The 25,330-nt window shown below is 39.5% G+C and overlaps 1 protein-coding gene across 2 annotated transcripts; it reads right to left on the bottom strand.

The window, feature by feature from the left end:
• Positions 1 to 16,731: 16,731 nt before the first annotated feature.
• LOC130917752 (zinc finger protein OZF-like) lies at positions 16,732 to 22,567 on the bottom strand. Of its 2 annotated transcripts, XM_057839428.1 has the most exons (3): positions 22,444 to 22,541; positions 21,483 to 21,621; positions 16,732 to 18,867 (listed from the first exon to the last, which is right to left on the bottom strand). In XM_057839428.1, the coding sequence occupies exon 3, from the start codon at positions 18,794 to 18,796 to the stop codon at positions 17,507 to 17,509; it is 1,290 nt and encodes a 429-aa protein (XP_057695411.1). In that variant the 5' UTR covers positions 18,797 to 18,867; positions 21,483 to 21,621; positions 22,444 to 22,541; the 3' UTR covers positions 16,732 to 17,506. The 2 variants fall into 2 exon arrangements, with proteins under 2 accessions (XP_057695411.1, XP_057695404.1); XM_057839421.1 differs by lacking the exon at positions 21,483 to 21,621 and having other exon boundaries at positions 16,733 to 18,867; positions 22,444 to 22,567.
• Between the last annotated feature and the right edge of the window lie 2,763 nt (positions 22,568 to 25,330).

Here is a 25,330-nt window from a genome sequence, read left to right as displayed (position 1 = left end):
AGGCACTGTATCTATATTAAAAATTGATGGTAGCTTTGCATGCAATGCACAACACACCAAGTGTGACCGGTGGTTTTCGTCTCTGGGTTGTATGTTTATTGTATGTTTATGTTTGAAATGATGTCGGGAGTCAAGACTGTGATGTGCATTTAATTTCTGACAAAAGTCACAAAAAAAAAAACAATCCTACCATTTAACTTGCGTTAACAACGTGCCCCTATTCAAAATATGTACAAAAAGAGATGGAATGCGATTTTTATACATGAATACATGGCTGGAAATTACATTTTAGAACAAAAGTCTCGGCATGCAAATGGCACTTAACTCCCCATTGACATCCATGCAGAAAAAGGGAGAACTAAAAGTGCACCCAAGGTGTTGCGTTAATAACTGACATAGGGGAAACAAACAACATACGTAAAAACAAAAAGTTCCAACTTTGAAGGAGGATATAAGAAAATAAAATAGAAAATAAGAAAACAACCAAGTTTTGTGTAATTATAAAACATACAATATTTGCAAATCTGAGATACCCGTTACATATAGACGAAAACATTTTGACTAATTGTCGACTAAAAGTAGATGAAGACTAACACATTTTGAAATGACTAAAACATGACTACGACTAATAAGTATTTTCATCCAAAAGTCTGAGACGAGAATTAATAGGGCTGCCAAAAACAACACTGAATTGAACAAAAAACAAAAAGAAAGGCACCATCAAAGTATTTCAAATGCCAACATTCAAAATAAAAATGGCGAAAAGCAGTAAAATTGCAAAAGTATCATGTGATGGAACAACCCCAGAAAGAGAAGTAGCCCAATTCAATCAAATAAAAGATATGAAATCATGAATACTGAATAGTTCTGAAAATGAACAGGATCCGCGCAATCATTTCTTTTGTCACACACTGCAATTGAAAGGTTATTCCCCAGGGTGGGTTCTTGTGTGCGATTCGAAATATCCCTCCTGTGTGAGTGCTTTCCCAGAAACTCCATGGTGTTTTCTTGCATGTCTGAGTAACCCTCCATTCTCTGAGAATCTTTTATCGCAAAGTGAGCAGGGAAAAGGCTTCTCTCCAGTGTGTGTACACATGTGTCTTGTTAACTGATTCTTCCAAGAAAACGTTTTATCACAAAATGAGCAGGCAAATGGCTTCTCTCCAGTGTGTATGTTTGTGTGTCTGTTTAAATTTCCCTTATCGTTGAATCTTTTACCACAAACTAAGCAGGCAAAAGGTCTGTCCCCAGTGTGTGTATGCATGTGTCTTTGTAAGTGATGATTCCGAGAAAATCTTTTATCACAACGTGTGCAGGCATATCGTTTCCCACCCGCGTAGTTTTTTGAATCTCTTGTCAATGATGACTTTTTTAAGGATTTCCTAACCTTTGGGTCAAAGTCCACATCCTCTTCATCCGTGGTAAAGTCTGAAGAGTGGGTTGTGACGTCTTCACTGTCTGAGAGCGGCGCTAAGAGGCCGTCCGGTTGCGATATTCCCTCTTCATTTGTTGTCAGGTGATGAAATGAGATGGCGCCCGAAGGTTTCGCGGCTCCGCTCTCTGCGCTTGAAAGTTCATCTTCTTTGCTCCTCACAATGACAGTCAATGGAAAAGTGATTTCATCTTCCTGTTCTTCTTCTTTAATGAAGGGGGTCACTGGCTCCGCTTCCTGTTTGATGTCCGACATTTCAGACTCGTTCTCCTGTTTAATGTGGGGGGAATCGTGTTTCTCAGGGTGGAGATCTTCATCAATGACGTCTGGAGCAAATAGGATGAAAAAAAATTAAAAAATCACGTGATTTGCCGATGATCTCACGCTATGGCAATACTAAATCTCAGAAAATCTTTCTAGGATATTCTACAAAATGTCAAATATACAGAAAAACAAGCTATTTTCATCCTTCTGCTGTGAATTGGTCTATAAAGCTTTCTAAAAATGAACAATTTGACATAGAGGAATCAATATGATTTAAAATTGAGGACTTTAAACTGTTTCCCAGTTTTTACTTGGCACCAACAGACCACAGAAAACCAGATATAATCGTTCAAACTTGATGGTCGAAAATGTCTTTATCCGTGCATGTGTGCACACTAGACAATAGAGGGCACTCATGCTCTTGGGACAGGGCGTCTGATGGTTCAACTAATAAATATGTATTTTGGGGTATTTTTTGGCCTTCTAAGGTGATGTAATAGGTTATGATTAGAGCCAGGGGGTTTACCAAAAATTTACCGTTACCGAGATGATTCATGATGCCCGACGAAATTTTGACCATGTCGGTAAAGTCGTTTTTTTTAATGAAACGAAAAAAATAAGTTTTTTCAGCCTGTTTTGACTATGTGTTGTTTGGCTATGCTCCTTCCCCTTTAAAGGGATCCATGGGTAGAAAGACTTGTAGTTCTTAAAAGATAAACGTTATTATGAGTTAAATTCATCTGATATTGAAACTCCACGTTTTCGTTTTTATGCAATTTGTAAAATTAGTTTAACTAGTAGGTCGCCATTGTTGTTGACGTTGGAGGGCGGTGACGTCACATGGTTACGCTGCCAGGCTTCCAGAGTATGACTCTAGTGACATAAACATGCCATCTGTTCAACCCTTTCAATTTGAACCCGAGAGAAACATTAATGAGCATGACAGTACTGTCGATATTTAACAAAAGGAGCAGCAAAAGCAAAATGAACAGGAAAGCTGGGATGAGATGAGACGAGAGGACAAAACCTGTGTTCTGCCAAAATGTGTTACACCGGCGAAACTTCTACAAGAGGCGAATTTGACACCCAAAACCATACCATGCATGTTCAGCTTGTTTTGTTTAGATGTATACAGACAAAACATACTAAGGATACCTTAAGAAAATACTTAAATGAAGTACCGTATTTTTCGGACTATAAGTTGCAGTTTTTTTTTTTTTCATAGTTTGGCTGGGGGTGCGACTTATCCCTTAAATACCTGCAACATGAAGCAATCATCAGAGAATCCCAAAATTTAAAAATAAGGTCCTAACGAAACCTTTTTTTCAAATTTGTAAAAAGAAAAATCACAATGAATATGTGTAATAAGCGCTCTAATATCTATAACCCTTGCTAAATCCTGCTTTTTTTCCTCATAGAACCTGCATATGCATGTGTTGACTTGCATCCATCTTTTTTTTTTTCAAAAAGAAATGTCAAAATTCTGAATTACTCTTAAAATCATGAATTTTTAGGTGTATCAAATGTGATACATTTGGCAATAAAGGTTATACTGTGGAGCAACTTATGTGTGAAATTATTAACACATTATTATATCATTTCACATGTTATTTTGGTGTTTTAGAGCGAGACCGATGGTTTGGTCACCTTGTTAGCATGTTCTTTATGCTATAGTTATCTGAATAACTCTTAATAGCTATGTTACGTTAACATACCGGCCATGTTCGCATTTCGTTGTTCATGCATCATGTAACATTATCATACTGAACACTTATTCAGCATGGTTTTCTCTATTGTACTTATATTTTAAATTGCCTTTCAAGATGACATATCTATTATCTATGTGTTGGATTTCATCAAGTAAATTTCACCCCCTAGATGTGACTTATACTCCGGTGCGACTTATATGTTTTTTTTTTTCCTCTACATTGCGCATTTTTGTGGTGGTGTGACTTATCCTCAGGTGCGACTTACAGTATAGTCCAAAAAATACCGTAATATCAAATAAGGGTGTTTTACATACACTACGTGACTAATGTGGTCAACGGATCAACAATCTGCTTTAAAGCTACCAAAAGAAAACACAATGCTTAAAATTCTGAAAGACGAACACATTCAAAAAGTATTCTGAGGCAATGATAAGGTAATAAAAGACTCAACAAAAACACAGATCATAAGAACTCGCGGCTTTTACCCGATGTGTGCATCTGATGGACGTCTCGCCACGTAGAAGGAATTGCTCTAACCCTGTAGTGCTCGTCTAGTGACAAACTACGTCATCACCCCGAGCGTCCTTTACGCGCAAAAAACATGGCACCCTCCGTAGGTCAAAACATGTACCAACTCTTATAGATTTTTAAATCAATGGCAATACTTTATGTCTCTAATAACACATTTTTGTAAAAGAGAACAATTGTGGCTTATTAGAGCCTACAAGTGTTTAAGTCCGAGGTTCCCTTTAAGTAAGCAGCCGGTGTGCTTCCATGTGAAGTCACGTGGCGATTAGGAAATCAAAAAAACAGAAGCCCGGTACGCTAACGCTACAATTGAACGTCATGGAGTCGGATAATAGTGAAATGGCTATTGGTAGCCAGGCCAAAGGCCTTTCGAGTATAGCATTAGTCGACACTCATAGTGTGGTGTTGTGCCAAGAAATAACTCGACGTTCGTTGACTGGAAAAATTTGGGATTCGAGAAGGTCAACAAAACATGAAGCCCTACATCAGTTTGACGGTCCATTTCATGGGCAACATGCGGGAGCTGCTGGCCACAGCCTATTTCTTGGACAGCCACACAATTAACTCCAGAAATCATGATTTACATGACGAACATGACTGGCTTTTATTTTGAAATGTTTACCGGAAGTACGTTCGCTAAACCGCTAACATGAAGCTTTACACAAAAAAAAACTCTTTGTCATTGCATGTGGTGTCAGTAAATTTTTTTTTCTCATTTTGTTCGTTTGCAAATGCTGTTAAGCAGCGATTTTTAATGTTTGAAGTGTCACCTTTTAACCGCAAGTTTGCCTTTTGGAGAAGACTGCCAATGTTTTATAGCAGGCTAAAGTAGGTTGTCTTTTTCCCCCATTAGCCTCAATGTAGCAATGCTAACATTTACAGTGTTTCCTTATTTTGTATGTTTGAACTTTAATTCTACGGTGTGTTGATGGCCAATAAACATCTGAAAAAAATGGAGTCTCATATCCCATCAACACGCACGTGTACACGCACGTACAAATAAATGCACGCACGCACGCGACGATAAAATGCAGCCGTGAAAATTACCGGCCTCATTTTTATTTACCGTGCGATAAATGGACTCATTGCATATGCAACAGGCTAAGCAACTTCAATAAAACATGACGTTAGTTGGTTAGATGGACTTACAATCTGCCAGCTTTACCTGTTGTCTTCCAAAATTACAACTGGGTGACGGTGTTGTGCTGAAAAATGCACCCCCTGCGTGAAATGCACTGCGTAAAATTCAAAACGGGGAATTTTGCTGAAAGGTGAGCGATTTTAATGCCTGTCGTACTCTCTGAGTGGGATAAGTCAGACTTCCCACCTTCATCGAATGCAGCGTGAGCACGAGTGGCCAAAGCACTCCTCTGTATTGTGGTCGTATTCTCGCAGTCGGACATCCGGGCATTAACTCATTTGCTCCCGGAACCGTATAAATACGTTTTATTTTTAAATGCTCAACTGTCCCGCAACCGTATTTATACGTCTTTTGCGTTTTTTTTTTTTTTATAAGAAGCATATATAGCTTCCGCTGTATCTGAGAAACAAAGAAAAACGCTCCAAACCAATTTTAAAGCAATAAAACTGGCCACTGGAGGGCAGTAGCGCATTTTGGAAGACTAGACAAGCCGATTCAACAGCAGTGAACGGCCAGCCAGCATTGTCAAAGCGCTGGCGGATTGAGCCCCGGCGGCGCTCCGACCGGACAAAACAACGAGAGGACGCCTGGGACACCAGGCGCTGGACGATCGTGCAAAACGAGTGAAACCCCCCGTGGAGCGGCTCGCCTAGCAGACCCCGCAGAAATGCAAAAATAATCCATCTTTGTGAGACAGACAACGATGAGGGAAAAGTTTACACAGCTGACGTGGCAACAACGGCGTCATCTCGGCGACAAACCGTCATCTCTCAGTCGTTGTGTGTGAATAAATTGTTACTATTCTATCTAAAGCTCTATTTGTCTGGTTGTTCATAGTATTTTGTAAAAGGAAAACATTATTCAGATGTTTGGGATGTAACTAATGCAAAAAATAGCTTTGTTAAAGTCAAAGTTATGTTTGAAATGTATGCGTTTACAAAAAGCTCATTTTCTCCGTTTTTTCATCAGAAATTGGAAAATTGCTCAAACTAAGCTATTTTCTAATGCTGATTTCTAAAGAATGGAAAAAGATACGAACCTACTTTTTTTTTCTGCTGAAAGAAGAGAGTCCAATCTTTCTTTTGGTGGGTTCAAAGTTTATATAGCAATAGAACAGAATTTTCTGTGGGCCTTGCAAAATCAGTCAAAATCCAGAAAAAAGGGCCGGGAGCGAAGGGCCTTGCTCTGGTGAAAATGGCTGGGAGTGAAAGAGTTAATGGCGTCACCAGCCACAACAAAGTGTCGCCATATTGAAATGGGGGCAAAACACAAGTCACAAGCAGTTGCTCTGTCGTGCATTGTAGTACAAAAGCGTTGAACTTTTGTCTTATTTGCGGTCTTTTTTTCCATCGGAATCACTAAAAGTTGCCGTGTGGCGGGTTGTAACACAAAGAAGAGTTCGGAGCCGCATTTGAAGTTCTTCATTCTTGCTCGTGAGAAGAAAAGGACAAGCAATTGGCTGAAAGCAATCAATCAAGGAACAGTAAAAGACGGTTCAGTGGACCAGGCACATTTACGTTTGCAGCAGACATTTTATTACTGGTGAGTAAACTTTAAATGATTTTTTTTTTGGCCCCAATTAGCTACGGCAAAAATAATCACTCCGTATATACGACCAGCTTTCTTAGTTCCACACAGTACATATTCCACGTAATTGATAAAGGTCAACTTACTGGGTGAATTTATGAGGTAGTTATATATATATATATATATGTTTCCGAACTCCACCACAGGCAATTCCTTTGGATTGTTTATCCAGCTATCAGCTGCGACTTTGTATGTATGGGCAGATTTGCAGGCCAATACACGCTAATTTTAAGTTGTATCGCCTCCTCGCGTCTGTCGGCAGCGACTCGTGATAATAATAAGTCATGTTTAAGACATTTTTATGAAAAAAAGCTGTAAAACACAGCTGAAATATATGAATTTCAGACGTTTGTCTACGGATGTTTACCTGTGCGTGCCCCCCCCTCAAAATGGCGACACGTTGCTATGCGAGATGACGTCATCGTGACATCACGGCGACTGCGAGAATTACGTATCGAAAAAAATAGTCCTGCAGAATGAATTGAATTTTTTGTGACATTGTTTTGGCCAAATGACAATGATCTGCATTTTGAATTTATTTGACAATGTTGGATCTGTTCGTAGATCTGTATCGTTTTTTATTGGCATGCTAAGTTGGTCCCACTGACTCACGCTAGCTTAGCCACTCTGGAGCCCTGAAACTAACAGCTAACTTACAAACTGCACGGAATTTGATGAGATCAACTCCACCAACTAATTAAACCCCGGCTACTCGAAGATTGAGCCTAATGTAAAAAAATTTTTTAACTTCTGCTAAAGGTCACAATCAAAGATCACAGTCACATCAAAGCAAGTATGATACTGCATCGAAAGTAAAACAACAAATATTGTGATCTTACCCTCAATTTCTTTCGTTTTTCAGTTGCTCGCCGTGGACTGGATTTCCTCTCCTCATCATCCTCGTCTTCGTCTCTCCTATCAAAGTGCATGTAACACGAAAAAGCTTGTTTATTTCATAATACACGCGGTATTTTATGCTCCTGAATGATATGGACCACTTGGATGTGTGTGGAAGCGATTGCTATATTTATTTAGTTTTTTGAATCCCGCGCCATGAAAATGAGTGACTTCCGGCTTTGGTCTTGCATTGAGGAGGAGTGCGCTGTAACGTGTACGGTTGAAGGCGTCCTTTTCACTATACAGCGTACTGTTGTGTATGAGGACGAAGGATTCCGCTGATTTTGCGGATTAATACGTTTATTTTTCACATCACGCCAGCCAAACGGCTGCAGAAAAATCATTCTGTATGAGGGAGAGGCATATGCGCCTTTTTGGAGTTTCAAAAGGTTCCCATTCACTGTGGATATTTACTGTGGGACCATTGGACTTACGAGGAAGTGAGTTAATATCTTGTTTTGTATTATGTCAAATACGAATACAGCGATTACAAAGTAAACACTACAAACTTTCTTTAAATAAAGGACGAATTGCGTTTGATCATTGATAGGCATGTAAAAATCTCTCCTCATGCACATTAGCAGCACGTTAGCTGCACAACAACTGCAGCCACCCTCCACCGGGGAACGAACTGTAAATTGCTCTACGCCGGGCGGTTTTCCGATCCGCAAAGACAATCGACAACCCAGTCGTCATGTCAATAAATCCAGGCTAGTTATGTGTGATTTTCCGCTTCGAAGACTTTGAAACATCACTCGGTTCGGGTTAGCATGTCGGCTAGCTGTCACGCCTTTTGGTTTGTTTACATTCTCCGAAGCCGGGGAAGGGAAATGACATATGTCCGATTTAGGTGTCATAAAATATCGTTCGGGAGGTGCGACAGTAAAGGTGAAGTCGACAGTTTTGACCATAATGGAGTAATTTTGCCATGTCGACCTGAATAAATGCATTTTTATTATTTCATATTCCATTTAGCACAAGACATATTTGTCATAACCATGCCATTTATTTAGCAATTGGGGAAAATATTTGGATATAAAGAATATCCTGTAAAAATATTGAAGTAAAGAGACAGAAACAATTACATTTTGCCGCTCTCTCCGTCACGTTTTCCTAGCTGTGAATACTTCCCCCTCGACGGGCTGACTGGTCCTTTTCAAGCCATTTATTTAGCTATTGTGGAAAAATACTTGGATAAAAAGAAAATCCTGTAAAAATATTGGAGTAGAGAGACTGAAACAATGACATTTTGCGGCTCTCTTCGTCGCGTTTTCCTCGTTCTGAATAATTCCCCCTCAATGGGCTGAATAGTAAAACCGATGAGCCAAGTCTACCGCTGACGTCATCCACCTGTTGGGGACGCTAGAACCCTATAATGGTAGGCGTGGCTAACCAGCAGATTAAAAGACTAATTTCTCGTCATCTGCGCTTTGCTAAATTGTTATATATAGTCGAATCGTCTCAAAATATGATTCTAATTTACATAATAATGCTATTTAAGACTTTTTTTCTCCTGTCGTATGCCCTTTAAAAGCTAGGTGTTTATCTTCATCTTTAAAACAAGTAGAGAAGCGTCTCATACAATTAAATGTAATCACTCTAATGTGAACCGAGCAACCACCCTTAAAACAAAATTTAACAAATCGGTAGTGGCATGAAGTTAAAGCAATCGAAATGTGTTCACCTGTCTTGGCTAGCGAGCTAAGCTAAACAAAACGAAGTTATGGAAGCCTGGGTAGCTTTAACATAAAGCCAAACCACTTCTACTAAGCTTTAAGATGGGACTTCTTAGTCCACTTAATTCTTACTTCGGTACTTACCCGATGAGAGTGCTTCGAGGGAGCTCTTTTGGTGAGAAGGGAACACAAAAGAAGGACAAGTCCTGGATCAGTTGTTGTTGCAACGTTGCTAAATCAACTGAACCGGAAGTAGAAACGTTCAGGCACGGAAACTTCAGTGTAACATGTTGAAGCGTTTGGAACCAAAACTACTTCACATCACTGCAGTGTAAAATATTCAATAAACATGTTAAACATATCCAAATGAACTCGCTATATTTCAAACTTAAGGACTGAATTTCTCTGGCTTCATGCGTGAGATGATTGCCTTGTTAGGGTGAAAAGAAATATAGCATCATTCGTACATGAAAGGGTTAATGTAGGGGTTATATCATGATTGTGTTGCTTCTACCTGTATTGAATGTTTGAGTTTTCAAATTAAAAAAAGTAAACTAATAATCAAGAAAACAGTTCCCGCATTCTTCTGAGACGTTATTGAGGGCGAATGAGCTTCCGGTTCAGAGGTAAAGAGGCCAACTGGGGAGGGGAGGCAGAGTGACGTCACAGCACTCATTGATGAAATAGAATATACTTTCTTTGACTTTATATCATTTGATAGAGGTCTATAAAGGAAGTGTATATATATATATATATATACACACACACACACACACACACACACACACACACACACACACACACACACTCACCGGCCACTTTATTAGGTACACCATGCTCGTAACGGGTTGAACCCCCTTTTGCCTTCAGAACTGCCTCAATTCTTAGCATAGATTCAACAAGGTGCTGGAAGCATTCCTCAGAGAGTTTGGTCCATATTGACATGATGGCATCACACAGTTGGTGCAGATTTGTCGGCTGCACATCCATGATTCGAATCTCCCGTTCCACCACATCCCAAAGATGCTTTATTGGATTGAGAGATATATATGGATTGATTGAGACATACATATATATATACATATATATATATATATATATATATATATATATATATATACATACATACATACATACATACATACATACATACATACACATATACTCACATATATATACATATACACACACACATATACATACACACACATACATACACACACACACACACACATATACATATATATATATATATATATGGCGGAAAACACTCAGGTGACTTGAAGTTCCGCTCTGAGATTCCCAATTTGGCCAAATTTCAAAATCATCCTGTATGCATGTGTAATATATCATTGGAAAGCTTAAAATCTCAATTTTCTGGGGGAATAAAAATTTTGAACAGGAGGGTATTTTAAAAGAAAAATTAAACAGCAAAACCCTAACTGGAGGTGAGAGCACGCGAGAGCATATTAAAGACGTCCTGATTATAACGAGATATTATCGCGTACTTACCATGTTTTGATCCAAAAACTCCATGGAGCATGTATCATCGATTGTCAAGACACAGATGTGAATAGCCACAGCCGGATTTTTGGGTGATTTTATGCGTGAAACATGGTAATATAACAAGGGTTGCGATTCGAAAAACGCAGACATCAATGAGTGGTCGAGATGATCTTTTTCTTATATTTACCCTTTTAAACTTTTTTTTTTTTCTTCAATTTTTATTTGTTCGGGTCGGTTATTTATCATCTAACATGTCGGTGAAAAATCAACAGTAACAAAACAAATGAAATTAAGCCATAGTTATGAGGTAGATATCCGTGACTTATTTACAGACACCATTTTGACGTAATTTGTTTAAAAGTTTAAAATATGTGAGTGAATAATTTTTTTAAGTCGTTTTTTTTTTTTTGAATGAAATATCAGGCATCAATTAATGATTCTAAGCTAAAAATGACATTTTGATTCATAAATATAATTACTTAGCTTCATTTTATGACTGGGTTGAAACAAAAGTGGTTGCGCGACATCTGCAAACGGGGGTTTCCAGGGTAAAAGGGACCAATTAAAAATAGTTTGGGGGCTTCATGCGCCATGAATCTGCTATGGCAGCATATAGGCATATTGTTCTATCAAAGACAACAGTTCTTTTGGCTTAATGTACAGCACTTTGTTTTAAAGAGGGGTGCAAGTGCAGAAACTGCTTTTTCAGTATTGTCTGTTTTCCGCCATACACGTATATATATATATATACGTATATATACATACATATACAGTTGTGGTCAAAAGTTTACATACACTTGTGAAGAACATAATGTCATGGCTCTCTTGAGTTTCCAGTTATTTCTACAACTCTGATTTTTCTCTGATGGAGTGATTGGAACATATACTTCTTTGTCACAAAAGACATTCATGAAGTTTGGTTATTTTATGACTTTATTATGGGTGAACAGAAAAAAGTGATCAAATCTGCTGGGTCAAAAGTATACATACAGCAGCGCTAATATTTGGTAACATGTCCCTTGGCCATTTTCACTTCAATTAGGCGCTTTTGGTAGCCATCCACAAGCTTCCGGCAAGCTTCTGGTTGAATCTTTGACCACTCCTCTTGACAGAATTGGTGCAGTTCAGTCAGACCCGGCGGCATGGGCGGGCATTAGGGGGCCGTGCCCGCCCTGGGGGACGGCTGTGCCCGCCCTAGCTCGATTAAACTGTACTGTGTAATTTATTATTATTTTTTTTTAATCTTCCACAAAAACACACACACACGGGGAGAATGAACCCTATATTCCAGTGTTTTTCAATCGATTGTGCCGCCGCCGCGAGAAATTATCCAATGTCGCTTTTTTTTAACATCGTCGGGCAAAGTTGCAGTAGGAAGGAAGGAATGTGGAAAAAGTTCTCGGTTGTGTGCAGATGAGTCGTGTTGCGTTCAAGAACTGCTCGGATTTCTAGCCGTCAGCCACCTTGCTCTCCGTAACAATGTGGACCTTAGCACTTCTACTGTTCATTATTTGACTCGTCAAGTGTCGATATATACAAAAGTGTCCTTTCCATTTTATCCATATGTGACGACCTTTAATCCTCCCTCTTTGTTTTATTCCAACACATTATCGAGGACAGCTAGGTGGGAGATACCTAGAAATCCGAGCAGTTCTTGAACGCGACACGAGCGGCTATCTAGCGCCATGGTGCCATACAAGCTTAAAGAGCATACGACACCAGAAAAAAAGTCTTAAATGGCATTATTATGTGAATTAGAATCATATTTTGAGACGATTCGACCATATACAACAATTTAGCAAAGCGCAGATGACGAGAAATTAGTCTTTTAATCTGCCGGTTAGCCACGCCTACAATTATAGGGCTTTAGCGTCCCCAACAGGTGGATGACGTCAGCGGTAGACTAGGCTCATCGGTTTTACTATTCAGCCCATTGAGGGGGAATTGTTCAGAACGAGGAAAACGAGACGAAGAGAGCTGCAAAATGTCATTGTTTCAGTCTCTCTACTCACAATATTTTTACAGGATATTCTTTTTATCCAAGTATTTTCCCCAATAGCTATATAAATGGCTTGAGAAGGACCAGTCAGCCCGTCGAGGGGGAACTATTCACAATGAGGAAAACGCGACGAAGAGAGCGGCAAAATGTCATTGTTTCTGTCTCTTTACTTCAATATTTTTTACAGGATATTCTTTTTACCAAAGTACTTTCCCCAATTGCTAAATAAATGGCATGGTCATGACAAATAACTTATGCTAAATGGAATATAAAATAATAAAAATCCATTTATTCAAGACGACATGGCAAAATTACTCCATAATGGTCAAAACAGTCGACTTTACCTTTACTGTCACACCTGCCGAACGATATTTTATGACACCTAAATCGGACATATGTCATTTCCCTTCCCCGGCTTCGGAGAATGTAAACAGACCAGAAGGAGTGACAGCTAGCCGACATGCTAACCCGAACCGAGGGATGTTTCAAAGTCTTCGAAGTGGAAAATCACACATAACTAGCCTGGATTATTTGACATGACGACCCGGTTGTCGAGTTTCTTTGCGGATCGGCAAACCGCCCGGCGGAGAGCAATTTACAGTTCGTTCCCTGGAGGAGGGTGGCTGGAATTGTTGTGTAGCTAACGTGCTAACAGCTAACTGCTAATGACCGTGAGGATAGCTTTTTACATGCCTATCAATGATCAAACGTTAAGTAGTCCTTTATTTAAAGGAATTTTATAGTGTTTACTTTGTAATCACTGTATTCGTATTTGACATAATACAAAACAAGATGTTTACTCACTTCCTTGTAAGTCCAATGGTCCCACAGTAAATATCCACGGTGAATGGGAACCTTTTGAAACTCCAAAAAGGCGCATACGCCTCTCCCGCATACAGAATGATTTTTCTGCAGCCGTTTGGCTGGCGTGATGCAAAAAATAAAAGTATTAATCCGCAAAATCAGCTGAATCCTTCGTCCTCATACACAACAGTACACTGTAGCGTGAAGAGGACGTCTTCTACCGTACACGTCACAGCGCCCTCCTCCTCAATGCGAGACCGAAGCCGGAAGTCACTCATTTTCCTGGCGCGGGATTCAAAAAACTAAATAAATATAGCGATCGCTTCCACACACATCCAAGCGGTCCATATCATTCAGGAGCATAAAATACCGCGTGTATTATGAAATAAACATGCTTTTTCGTGTCACAAGCACTTTAAACTCATCTCCAAATGTACCCCCGTCGCTTCAGAACAAGTCGATGGATTATTTTGTACGCCTTCGTGAAAACACAGAGAAATGGGCAACTTTTTTGAGGAAAACTACAAAGGTAAATAACAACGCCCTGAAAGCCAGTTACTTTGTTGCTAAATCCCAAAAGTCCCAAACTGTGGCAGAGACGTTAATACTACCTGTCTGCAAAGCCATTGTCAGCGAGACGACCAGCCCTGATGTGCTTAAATGCATTGCTCAAGTCCCCTGTCTGATAGTTTTTCAAGCCTAATTGCTAAACGTTTCACACTGAGTAAGTATAAATACTGAGAAATTATTTTATAATTAAATATACTATACAGAAAATAATTTTGGAACATTTTGGTGTGGTGTGCCGCGAGATTTTTTCCAACGTAAAAACGTCCCGTGACTCAGAAAAGGTTGGAAAAACACTGCTGTAGTCATCCTATCTTGATCTGTCGTCACAATCAGAGCAGCGAATGTAGGCAATTTCTAGCCAATCACAGATAAGGGGGGGCGGGCTGAGTAGCAGGTGTTGTGCCGAAAAATAGCCGCCCCGCGTGAAATGCAAGACGGGAACGCTTATTTATAACGCTTTATTGAGCGTCTATTTGATTTATTTATTTTATTGTTGAGCGCCCACACGTCACTCGTACAGCTTTTTCTTACCAATCGATGGACATGGAAACGATTTTCTTATACCGTGAATATATGTATTATTTTACTCTGCTTGAACTAAATGTCATAACTGTGTGATTGTCATTGAGATATGGTCGTGAAAACCTGTAGACTAATACATTTCTGTTCAAAGATGATTATGTGGCCCAGTCCACGATTTGTTAGTGAAATAAAGTACTTGTATTTTGTCTAATTTATTTATTTAAAAGTGATTTTACAGTCGTAAATCCATTACTGTAACGAGTCCATGAAAACATTTGATGTTTTCACCTCAATAAAGCGTTATAAATAAGCGTTCCCGTCAGGGGGGACATTTCACGCGGGGCGGCTGTTTGTCGGCACAACACCGGCCATTGTGTACTGAGATTGGATAGGGATTGCTCCGGTTACAGAAATGGCGATTGAGCGGCTCCTCCGTTGCTAATTCAAATTGGAATGGACATCTGTGTTTTTTTTTTCAAGAAACTAAAGACCAACTCAAGCCATGACAAAGACGCGGCCGAAAGTCAACATGAAGGGATACCGCTGCCACCTCCTGCAGTTTCACTGACACTATCATCAGAAAATATAACGGGTAAAAACGCCACTGTTACGGCTAAATTTACATTGAAGAAGTGTGCCCCCCCCAAAAAATGTAATGCCCCCCCTGTAATTTCTTTCTGCAGCCGGGTCTGAGTTCAGTTAAATTTGATGGCTTTCTGACATGGACTTGTTTCTTCAGCATTGTCCACAAGTTCTCAATGGGGTTTAAGTCAGGACTTTGGGAAGGCCATTGGAAAACCTTAATTCTAGCCTGATTTAGCCATTCCATTGCCACTTTTGATGTGTGTTTGGGGTCATTGTCCTGTTGGAACACCCAACTGCGCCCAAGACCCAATCTTCAGGCTGATGACGTTAGGTTATCTTGAAGAATTTGAAGGTAATCCTCCTTCTTCATTATCCCATTTACTCTCTGTAAAGCACCAGTTCCATTGGCAGCAAAACAGCCCCACAGCATAATACTACCACCACCGTGCTCGACGGTAGGCATGGTGTACTTGTGGTTAAAGGCCTCACCTTTTCTCCTCCAAACATATTGCTGGGCATTGTGGCCAAACAGCTCGATTTTTGTTTCGTCTGACCACAGAACTTTCCTCCAGAAGGTCTTAGCTTTGTCCATGTGATCAGCAGCAAACTTCAGTCGAGCCTTAAGGTGCCGCTTTTGGAGCAAGGGCTTCCTTCTTGCACGGCAGCCTCTCAGTCCATGGAGATGCAAAACACGCTTGACTGTGGACATTGACACCTGTGTTCCAGCAGCTTCTAATTCTTGGCAGATCTGCTTTTTGGTGATTCTCGGTTGAATCTTCACCCTCCTGACCAATTTTCTCTCAGCAGCAGGTGATAGCTTGCGTTTTCTTCCCGATCGCGGCAGTGACAAAACAGTGCCATGCACTTTATACTTACAATTGTTTGCACTGTTGCTCTTGGGACCTGCAGCTGCTTCGAAATGGCTCCAAGTGACTTTCCTGACTTGTTCAAGTCAATGATTCGCTTTTTCAGATCCACGTATGTATATTTTTGACCCAGCAGATTTCATCACTTTTTCTGTTAACCCATAATAAAGTCATAAAAGAACCAAACTTCATGAATGTTTTTTGTGACAAAGAAGTATCTGTTCCAATCACTGTATCGGAGAAAAATCTGAGTTGTAGAAATAACTGGAAACTCAAGAGAGCCATGACATTATGTTCTTCACAACATATATACGTATATAGAGGAGCGACAACCCAGGACATGCTGGGGAAATTATATCTCTAAGCTGGCCTTGGAACACCCTGGGATCCTGGAGGAGGAGCTGGTTGAAGTGGCTGTGGAGAGGGAAGTCTGGGGTTCCCAGCTAAAGCTGCTGCCAATGCGACCAGACCCCGGATTAAATGGTAGATAATAGATGGGGAAAAACAAGAAAAGACCAAGCCTATTGTTTCATTGGAGGACAATCAATGTTCGCATGGCTGTCAGGCAGTACACAAGGAAACACTCTTTTGGCAGTACAATATATTGAGATGAAAAATTGATGTGTGATCAGTGGTTTTCGTCTCCAGATTGTATGTTTAACAGGACAACGGGAGTCAAGACTGTGATGTGATGTGCATTTAATTTCTGACAAGTCACAAAAAGACACAATCCTCTCATTAAACTTGGCGTTAACAACGTGCCCCTGTTTAAAATACAAAAAGAGATGCAATGCGATTTTTATACTTGAATATACGCCTGGAAATTACATATTAGAACAAAAGTCTCCACATGCAAATGGCACTTACCTCCCCATTGACATCCACACAGAAAAGGGGATAACTAAGTGCACCCAAGGTGTTGCGTTAACAATTGACATAGGGGAAACAAACAACATACAAACAAAAAAGTTCCATCTTTGAATTTTTGTGTAATTAGAAAACATACAATATTAGCAAATCTGAGATACCCGTTACATATTGACGAAAACATTTTGACTAATTGTCGACTAAAAGTAGATGAAGACTAACACATTTTGAAATGACTAAAACATGACTACAACTAAGAAGTATTTTTGTCCAAAAGATTAAGACGAGAATCAATAAGGCTGCCAAAAACAACACTGAATTGAACAAACAACAAAAACAAGTGCAGCATCAAAGTATTTTAAATGCCAAAGTTCAAAATAAAAACGGAAAGCAGTACAATCGGAAAAGAATCATGTGATGGAACAACCCCAACAGAAAGAGAAGTATCCCAATTCAATCAAATAAAAGGTATGAAATCATGAATACTGAATAGTTCTGAAAATGAGCAGGATCTACACAATCATTTCTTTTGTCACACACTGCAATTAAAAGGTTATTCCCCGGTGTGGGTTCTTGAGTGCGATTCGTAATGCTGCTCCTGTGTGAGTGTTTTCTTACTAACTCCATGCCATTTTCTTCCATGTCTGAGTAACTCTCCATTCTCTGAGAATCTTTTATCGCAGAGTGAGCAGGGAAAAGGCTTCTCTCCAGTGTGCATGCGCGTGTGTCTTGTTAACGCTTGCTTCACACAAAACCTTTTATCACAAAATGAGCAGGGATAAGGCTTCTCTCCAGTGTGTGCTCTTTTGTGATTGGTTAAATCTCCCTTTCGTGTGAATCTTTTACCACAACATGTACAGACACAAGGCTTTTCGCCGGTGTGTGTTCTACTATGATAGTTTAATTCTATCTTCGTGATGAATCTCTTATCACAAACTGTGCAGAGAAAAGGCTTTTCTCCAGTGTGAGTATGCATGTGTCTTATTAACTGCGACTTCCAAGAAAAAGTTTTTTCGCAAATTGAGCAGGCAAATGGCTTCTCTCCAGTGTGTATAGTTGCATGTTTGTTTAAATTTCCCTTATCGTTGAATCTTCTACCACAAACTGAGCAGGCAAATGGTCTGTCCCCAGTGTGTGTATGCATGTGTCTTTGTAAGTGATGCTTCCAAGAAAATATTTTATCGCAATGTGTGCAGGCAAATCGTTTCCCACCCGCGTAGTTTTTTGAATCTCTTGTCAATGATGACTTTTTTAAAGATTTCCTAGACTTTGGGTCAACGTCCACATCCTCTTCATCAGTGGTAAAATCCGAAGAGTGGGTTGTCACGTCTTCACTGTTTGAGAGTGGCGCCAAGAGGCCGTCCGGTTTCGATTTTCCCTCTTCATTTGGTGTCAGGTGTTGAAATGAGCTGCCGCTCGAAGGTTTCGCGGCTCCGCTCTCTTCGCTTGAAAGTTCATCTTCTTCGCTCTTCACAATGACAGTCAATGGAAAAGTGATTTCATCTTCCTGTTCTTCTTCTTTAATGAAGGGGGTCACTGGCTCCGCTTCCTGTTTGATGTCCGACATCTCTGACTCCTCCTGTTTAATGTGGGGGGGGATCGTGCTTCTCAGGGTGGAAATCTTCAGCAAGAGGCCGTCCAGTTGCGATACTGCCTCTTCATTTGTTGTCAGGTGTTGAAATGAGATGCCGCCCGAAGGTTTCGCGGCTCCGCTCTCTGCGCTTGAAAGTTCATCTTCTTTGCTCTTCACAATGACAGTCAGTGGAAAAGTGGTTTCCTCTTCCTGTTCTTCTTCTTTAATCCTGGGGGTCTCTGGCTCCGCTTCCTGTTTGATGTCCGACATCTTTGACTCCTCCTCCTGTATATCGTGGGGGGAATCGTGCTTCTCAGGGTGAAGATCGTCACCAGTGATGTCTGTGGGACACGGGATGAAAAAAAAAAGTGATTTGCCAGAGTCCAATTGTCCTTCTGCTGTGAATTTACATTAGTTTATCACTGTGGCTGGGAACCTCCGAGTACATGACGATACGATTTGCGATACAAGGCTTACAATAACGATGACTTCACGCTTTAGCGATACATGGGTCAGAATTTTTTTTTCTAGGATATTCTACATAACGACTAATAAACAGAAAAACAAGCCATTTTCATCATTCTGCTGTGAATTGGTCTTGAAAGTGTTGTAAAAAAAAAAAGAAGAAGAACTATTTCACATAGAGCCGTCAGCATGACTTAAAATTGAGGACTTCAAACTGTCTCCCAGTTTTTATTTGGCACCTACAGACCACAGAAAACCGGTCATATGATCATTTTAACTTGATAGTACAAAATGTCTTTATGTGTGAATGTCTGCGCTATAGACAATAGAGGGCACTTATGCTCTTGGGACGGGACGTCTGACCGCTTCAACTAATAAATATGATTTTTTTGCCAAGTGAGGTTATGTAATAGATTATAATTTAATAATAACAATCTGTATAGATTACATTATTAATTAATTCATTTTATGAACTGCTTATCCTCACGAGGGTCACAGGGGTGCTGGAGCCTATCCCAGCTAACAACGGGCAGGAGGCAGGGTAGTCCCTGAACTGGTTAGATGACGTTATGCTCAAGAAAAAAAATATACCGAGCAAGATCCCCACATGTTAAACATTTTCACGTGACATAAAGAAACAAAATAATACCATAGCGAGCAAAGCTAAACAAAGCTAAGCTAAAAGAACCTGGGAGGCACCCACAGAGCTTTAAATTGGGACGTTTTAGTCCATAAAACGCTTACTTCGAGACTTACTCGATGAGAATGCTTTGAAGCAGTTCATTTGGTGAGAAAGAAACACGAGAGAACTGCAAGTCCCGGATGGTTTCACAGAAGTTGCGTCAAGTGAACCGGAAGTAGAAACGTTCCGGCGCTGAAACTTCAGTGTATGTAATATATTGAAACGTTTGGAATGAAGTAGGTAACCATCACTGGACTGTAAAAATATTCAATCAATATGTTAAACATATCCAAATGAACTGGCTTCATTTTAAACTAAAGGATTGAAGCTTCTCAGGCTTCATGAGAGAGATGATTGCCTTGTAAGTGTGAGAAGAAATATTGTATCATTCGTGCATGAAAGGGTTCATGTAGGGGTTATATCATGATTGTGTTGTTTGTACCTGCATTGAATGTTTGAGTTTTCAAATTTTCAAAAAGGAAAATAATCATTAATTCTTCTGGGATGTTACAGATGGCAAATGGGCTTCCGGTTCAGAGGTAAAGCAGCCAACAGGGTACGAGGGAGTACACAAGAAATGAAGGAAATGCACTCTTTTGGCAATGGGCAGTACAATGCATTTACATCAAAAATTGATGGTAGTTTTGCATGTAATACAAAAGCTACAATCGATAATGTTCCTTTTTTTTTCCCCAATGGCGATTCTTCGGCGCCTTCCAGCCAGTCATCTGACCCACCGACACTGTTCATACACCAAAACGACCGGAATTCTCAGGCAACGTGGGCTCTTTTATTTGACACCCCAAAATGACAGTACGCCCAAAACTGTGTTTTTTTTGTTTTTTTTTAAGTTAAAATTCAAAACGCTATTTTTCCCTAAATTTTTTGTCCACATCGCATAATTTATACATAAAAGAAATTCAGGACACTGAGGAGCATAAACGTTCTGTACAGTTTTTGCTAAAACCGTACGTTTTGGCCTAAATCTGCATTATGCTCATTCATTTCTAATGGGCAAAATTTCCCATTTATTCAAAAACTTCCATTCCTTCATTTTGATTTCCCACCTAAGTGACCCGATATCAACAGTAAGTGACCCAATATGAACAGGAAATGACCTTGAAATGCCCCCAAATAAACAGGAAGTGACACTAAAATGCCCCCAAATCACCAGGAAGTGACCAGATACACCAACCATCACAGCAAAGCTACCATCACGATTACTCCAGAAAAGGCATTTTGTAGTTTAAGAATGAATCCTTAGTCATCTAATTGTTGTGAAATATGAGAATAACTTTAATGCAACGTGTAGTGGGATAAACAATCCATATTTATAGAACAGAAAAGAGCTTTAAAAAAATACAGGGGTTGGACAAAATAATGGAAACACCTCAAATTTTGGCACATAATCACTGAACATAATTGTAAAAGAATGGCATGAGGAACATTCTCATGAAGTTGAGCATCTCATATGGCCGAAATAATCCTCAGACCTCAACATTATTGAGCATTTATGGTCAGTTTTAGAGATTAAATTAAGACGTCGATTTCCACCGCCATTGTCTCTCAAAGAGTTGGAAGGTATTGCAAATGAAGGATGGCTTAAAATTCCTTTGGAAACAATTCAAAAGTTGTATGACTCAATACCTCGGAAAATTGAGGTTGTAATTGCCACAAAAGGCTGATCTACACCATATTAAATTAATTTTTGTTGGTTTTCTGAGGGGTTACCATTATTTTCTCCAACCCCTGTAGTTCACATTAGAGGAATTTAAAAAAAGTCAGTAATAAGACAAAATAATGTCCCACCGGCGGGAGGCCCCGGGGACGACCCAGGAGACGCTGGAGAGACTATGTCTCTCGGCTGGCCTGGAAACGCCTTGGGATCCCACCGGAGGAGCTGGTTGAAGTGGCTGGGGAGAGGGAAGTCTGAGCTTCCCTTTTAAAGCTGCTGCCCACGCAACCCGACCCCAGAACAAGCGGAAGATGATGGATGAATGGATGGATTAAGTAGTAATAATCATAAATAGGAACAGTAATTATTTAATGAAGCAGATTGGAAAATGCTACAATTCAAAAGATTAATAGACATTTTCTATATAACTTTTTAAAAAATTCAAGTGCAGCATCAAAGTATTTCAAATGCCAAAATTCAAAAGAAAAATGGGGAAATGCAGTACATTAGAAAAAGTACCATGTGATGGAACAACCTCAATAGAAAGAGAAGTAGCACAGTTCAATCAAATAATATGTATGAAATCAAGAGTATTGAATACAGGTAGTTCCCGGGTTACGAACGAGTTCTGTTCCTAGGCTGGCGGTGTAACCCGAATTTCCACCTAAGTCGTAAATAACCCTTTAAATACCTCTAAATGAAAAATAACTTCACTTCTTTCGTTTTTCAGTTGCTGGTCGTGGACTGAATTTGCTCTCCTAATCATCCTCTCGTCTCTCATGTTTGGGAATGCGTTGGCCTTCAGTTAGTAGTATTTATTTTGTCGCGTCTTTAAGACAAATCGAGAAGCGTCTCATACAATTAAATGTAGTCACTCTATTGTTAACCGAGCAACCCCCTTAAAACAAAATTTACAAATCGGTAGTGGCATGAAGCTAAGGCAATCGAAATGCGTTAACCTGTCTGGCTATCGAGCTAAGCTAAACAAAACGAAGTTATGGAAGCCTGGGTAGCTTTATCATAAAGCCAAACGACTTCCCCTAAGATTTAAGATTGGACTTTTATACTTCACTTAATTCTTACTTCGGTACTTACCCGATGAGACTGCTTCGAGGGAGCTCTTTTGGTGAGAAAGGAACACAAAAAAACGACAAGTCCTGGATCAGTTGTTGTTGCAACGCAGCTAAGTAAACTGAACCGGAAGTAGAAATGTTCAGGCACGGAAACTTCAGTGTAATATGTTGAAGCGTTTGGAACCAAAACGACTTCACATCTCTGAAATTCAGAGTTTTTTTTTTTTTTTTTTTAAATATGATAAACATAGCTTTTCTCGCTCGCCACGAGCCCTAATTATTCCAGTAGTACAAAAGAAGAAAACGAGAAGAACTACTGTACATCGAGGCGAAGAGAAAGCACGGTCAGAAGTCATCAAACAGCCTCGACTCAAAGCAGGTTGTTTCACTTGAATTTGAAAATAAAATATATAATGCTTATATAAACATTTGAATTTATTCATGTGTATTTTTTTATTTCTATGATATAAATGGTTGATAAATTCAGACAATGTTAATAAAAATTAATAAAAGCTAAATTAATGGATTCAAAATAAATACACCCTGGCTATTTCCCTTCGTGCAGGGGTCAGCAACCTTTTTGGTTTGGAGTGACATTTTCAAATTTTCTTGTCAATCAGTGTGCCACACCAAGATTAATGATACATATCCGAATTTTTATATCCAACAAAGCTGTAATTTTACTCCAAACAAAACAACATGGACATACATTGAAATTGAATACGGTAACCACCATTCTTATTCATCAATTAACTAAAAAATAAATGCATATTGTATAAAATATCAAAATTTGAAAATAAGTAGAACAGTAATGACAGCTTTACAGCAGCAGCATCTTTTGTAGACATATTATATGCCCCCCCCCCCCCAAACACACACGCACCCCAGAAGGAAAAGGGGAACAAGTGTGATTCTCAGTGCAGGTCTATTCCACAGGACAGAGCGGGCTGTTTTGCCTTCAAAGTCAGAACAGGCGACTCTTACATTTTTTCTTGTTCACTAGCAACATAAAATCGTGAATTCTATGCACGGTTTTAGATTTTATATTACAAATAGGAAAGATGCCGACCTTAATGTGATCCCTGGCCCTGTTTTCCATGAATTTTCATGTTTTATCTTGTAGTGGCGTTTGACACCTGTTGTGAGACACACACCGACACAGACAGGCGTCCAATTCATTTAAAGTGGGAGGACTGGCGGTGAACGCTCATCTTTCAGTGCGATTTGTGTCACTTCTGTGATCCTCTTTGTTTCATAGGACATCCACCACATGGTGGCGCCTCTTTATGTCCACTGACGGTGCTAGACATCCAAACCAATTTGTATTGAATTGTATTTGTATTGTTATGAAATTGTTTGTTGTAAATTGTATTATACGTATGTATTGTAAACCCGATAATGAAAAACCGTAGTCGATATAAATTTAAAATGCTTTTACTGGACGATGTTATCGGCCACCTGATAATAGACAACTCTAATACATAAATATATTTTTTTATAATATTCGTCATTTTAAAAGAAGATAAAAATAAATTGATCAAATAATACAACCTTAATAAATGTTGGAATTTAAACTTCCAGCCAGACTTTCAGCCCTGACCACCCAGCCGATAAGCCAAACTCCTTGCTTTCACCATAGTTTTAACCCCATGTACTGACTCCATTTTAAAACCTGGAAAAAGGCTTCGAAAGGCAAGGCAAAACAGCAAATAGACTAAGACGAGGAAGAAGGCTGGCTCCAAGGTCACCAAATCAAAGGTCAACAAAAGATTCCCGAGAAGCGACAGCTCTTAGCTTAGCATTCAGTCTTTTGAAGGCTATGGCGGGGCGGGCTGTGGGCCCTAACAAGGGTGTGTTTTGGTGTTGTTTAGAGTAACTCTTTTGTTTGAAGGTTGGGCTGCGAGGTTCTTGTGTCACTGTTGCCGAGGCAACCAAAGTTGGAGATTTTGTCAGCCTCAGGGCCAAAGGAGCGCTGAGTATTCAAATTCTGGTCGTAGAGTGTTCTTGTTATCAGGCATTCCTTGTAGCAAGATAGGATGTCCCGCCATTGTTCTAGACTCTCCATTGTTGGACCCCAGAAGAGCTGATGCAGGCGTCTTTTCGTCTTCTTTGTTAGTCAGGCGAGGGCTAACAAGCCAATCTGCTTCACCATGCCTCACTTGAGTGGCAGGCAGGATGGACCTCCCCTCACCATCCTGTGGCTTGTCTCGCTTGGTCAGCACCGATACAATTCTCTCAGCTGTGTGAAGGGCGCATGGAGCCCCTCTGTCAGTGCCAATCCCGCACACTCAGCTGTATTGCTATTTTGAGATGTATGGGTTAAAAAAAAAAAAAAAAATCCATTGAACAGGAATTTTTTTTTCAGAACATAGTTGCAAATTGAAACATGAATATGTTGTTAAAATAAATAAAATATCAATTAAAAAAACGAATATTTTAAATAAAATTAAAATACAATTTATAGACTATACCCACAGCTTATTGTTCAAGATTAGAGCACGAACAAAACAATTTCTATAAAAAAGTAAAAACACTTCTAAATAAAAATTTTTTAAAATTATACTGCATGACTTTGTTTTGAGGGTGGAAAAGCTCAAGTGAAGTTTCGCCATTTTCAGCCACTGTGTCAACTCTAGTCTACATGTCATGCCTTTGTGTTAAAAAGAACATAAATAATTTATAAGTTAATAAGTTAGTTAAAAATGTATAAGTTAGTTAAAATGTCAATATTGTTGTGGAAAGGTTTCATCTAAAAAAAAAAAAAAAAAAAAAATGGGAGTGTGACTTCTCCTTGATCCAGCGAACGTGGATTTGTGCTTAGGGCAAGATCATCTTTCTGCAATTAGCGATCTTTGAGGCTACCATTTTTTCCCCCCCTTTCATTCAAGCCACTGATTCAAGCGAATCAA

Source organism: Corythoichthys intestinalis, chromosome 1 (assembly GCF_030265065.1).
Source record: "Corythoichthys intestinalis isolate RoL2023-P3 chromosome 1, ASM3026506v1, whole genome shotgun sequence".
Lineage (NCBI taxonomy): Eukaryota > Metazoa > Chordata > Actinopteri > Syngnathiformes > Syngnathidae > Corythoichthys > Corythoichthys intestinalis.
This window is presented reverse-complemented; position numbering and strand designations above follow the sequence as displayed.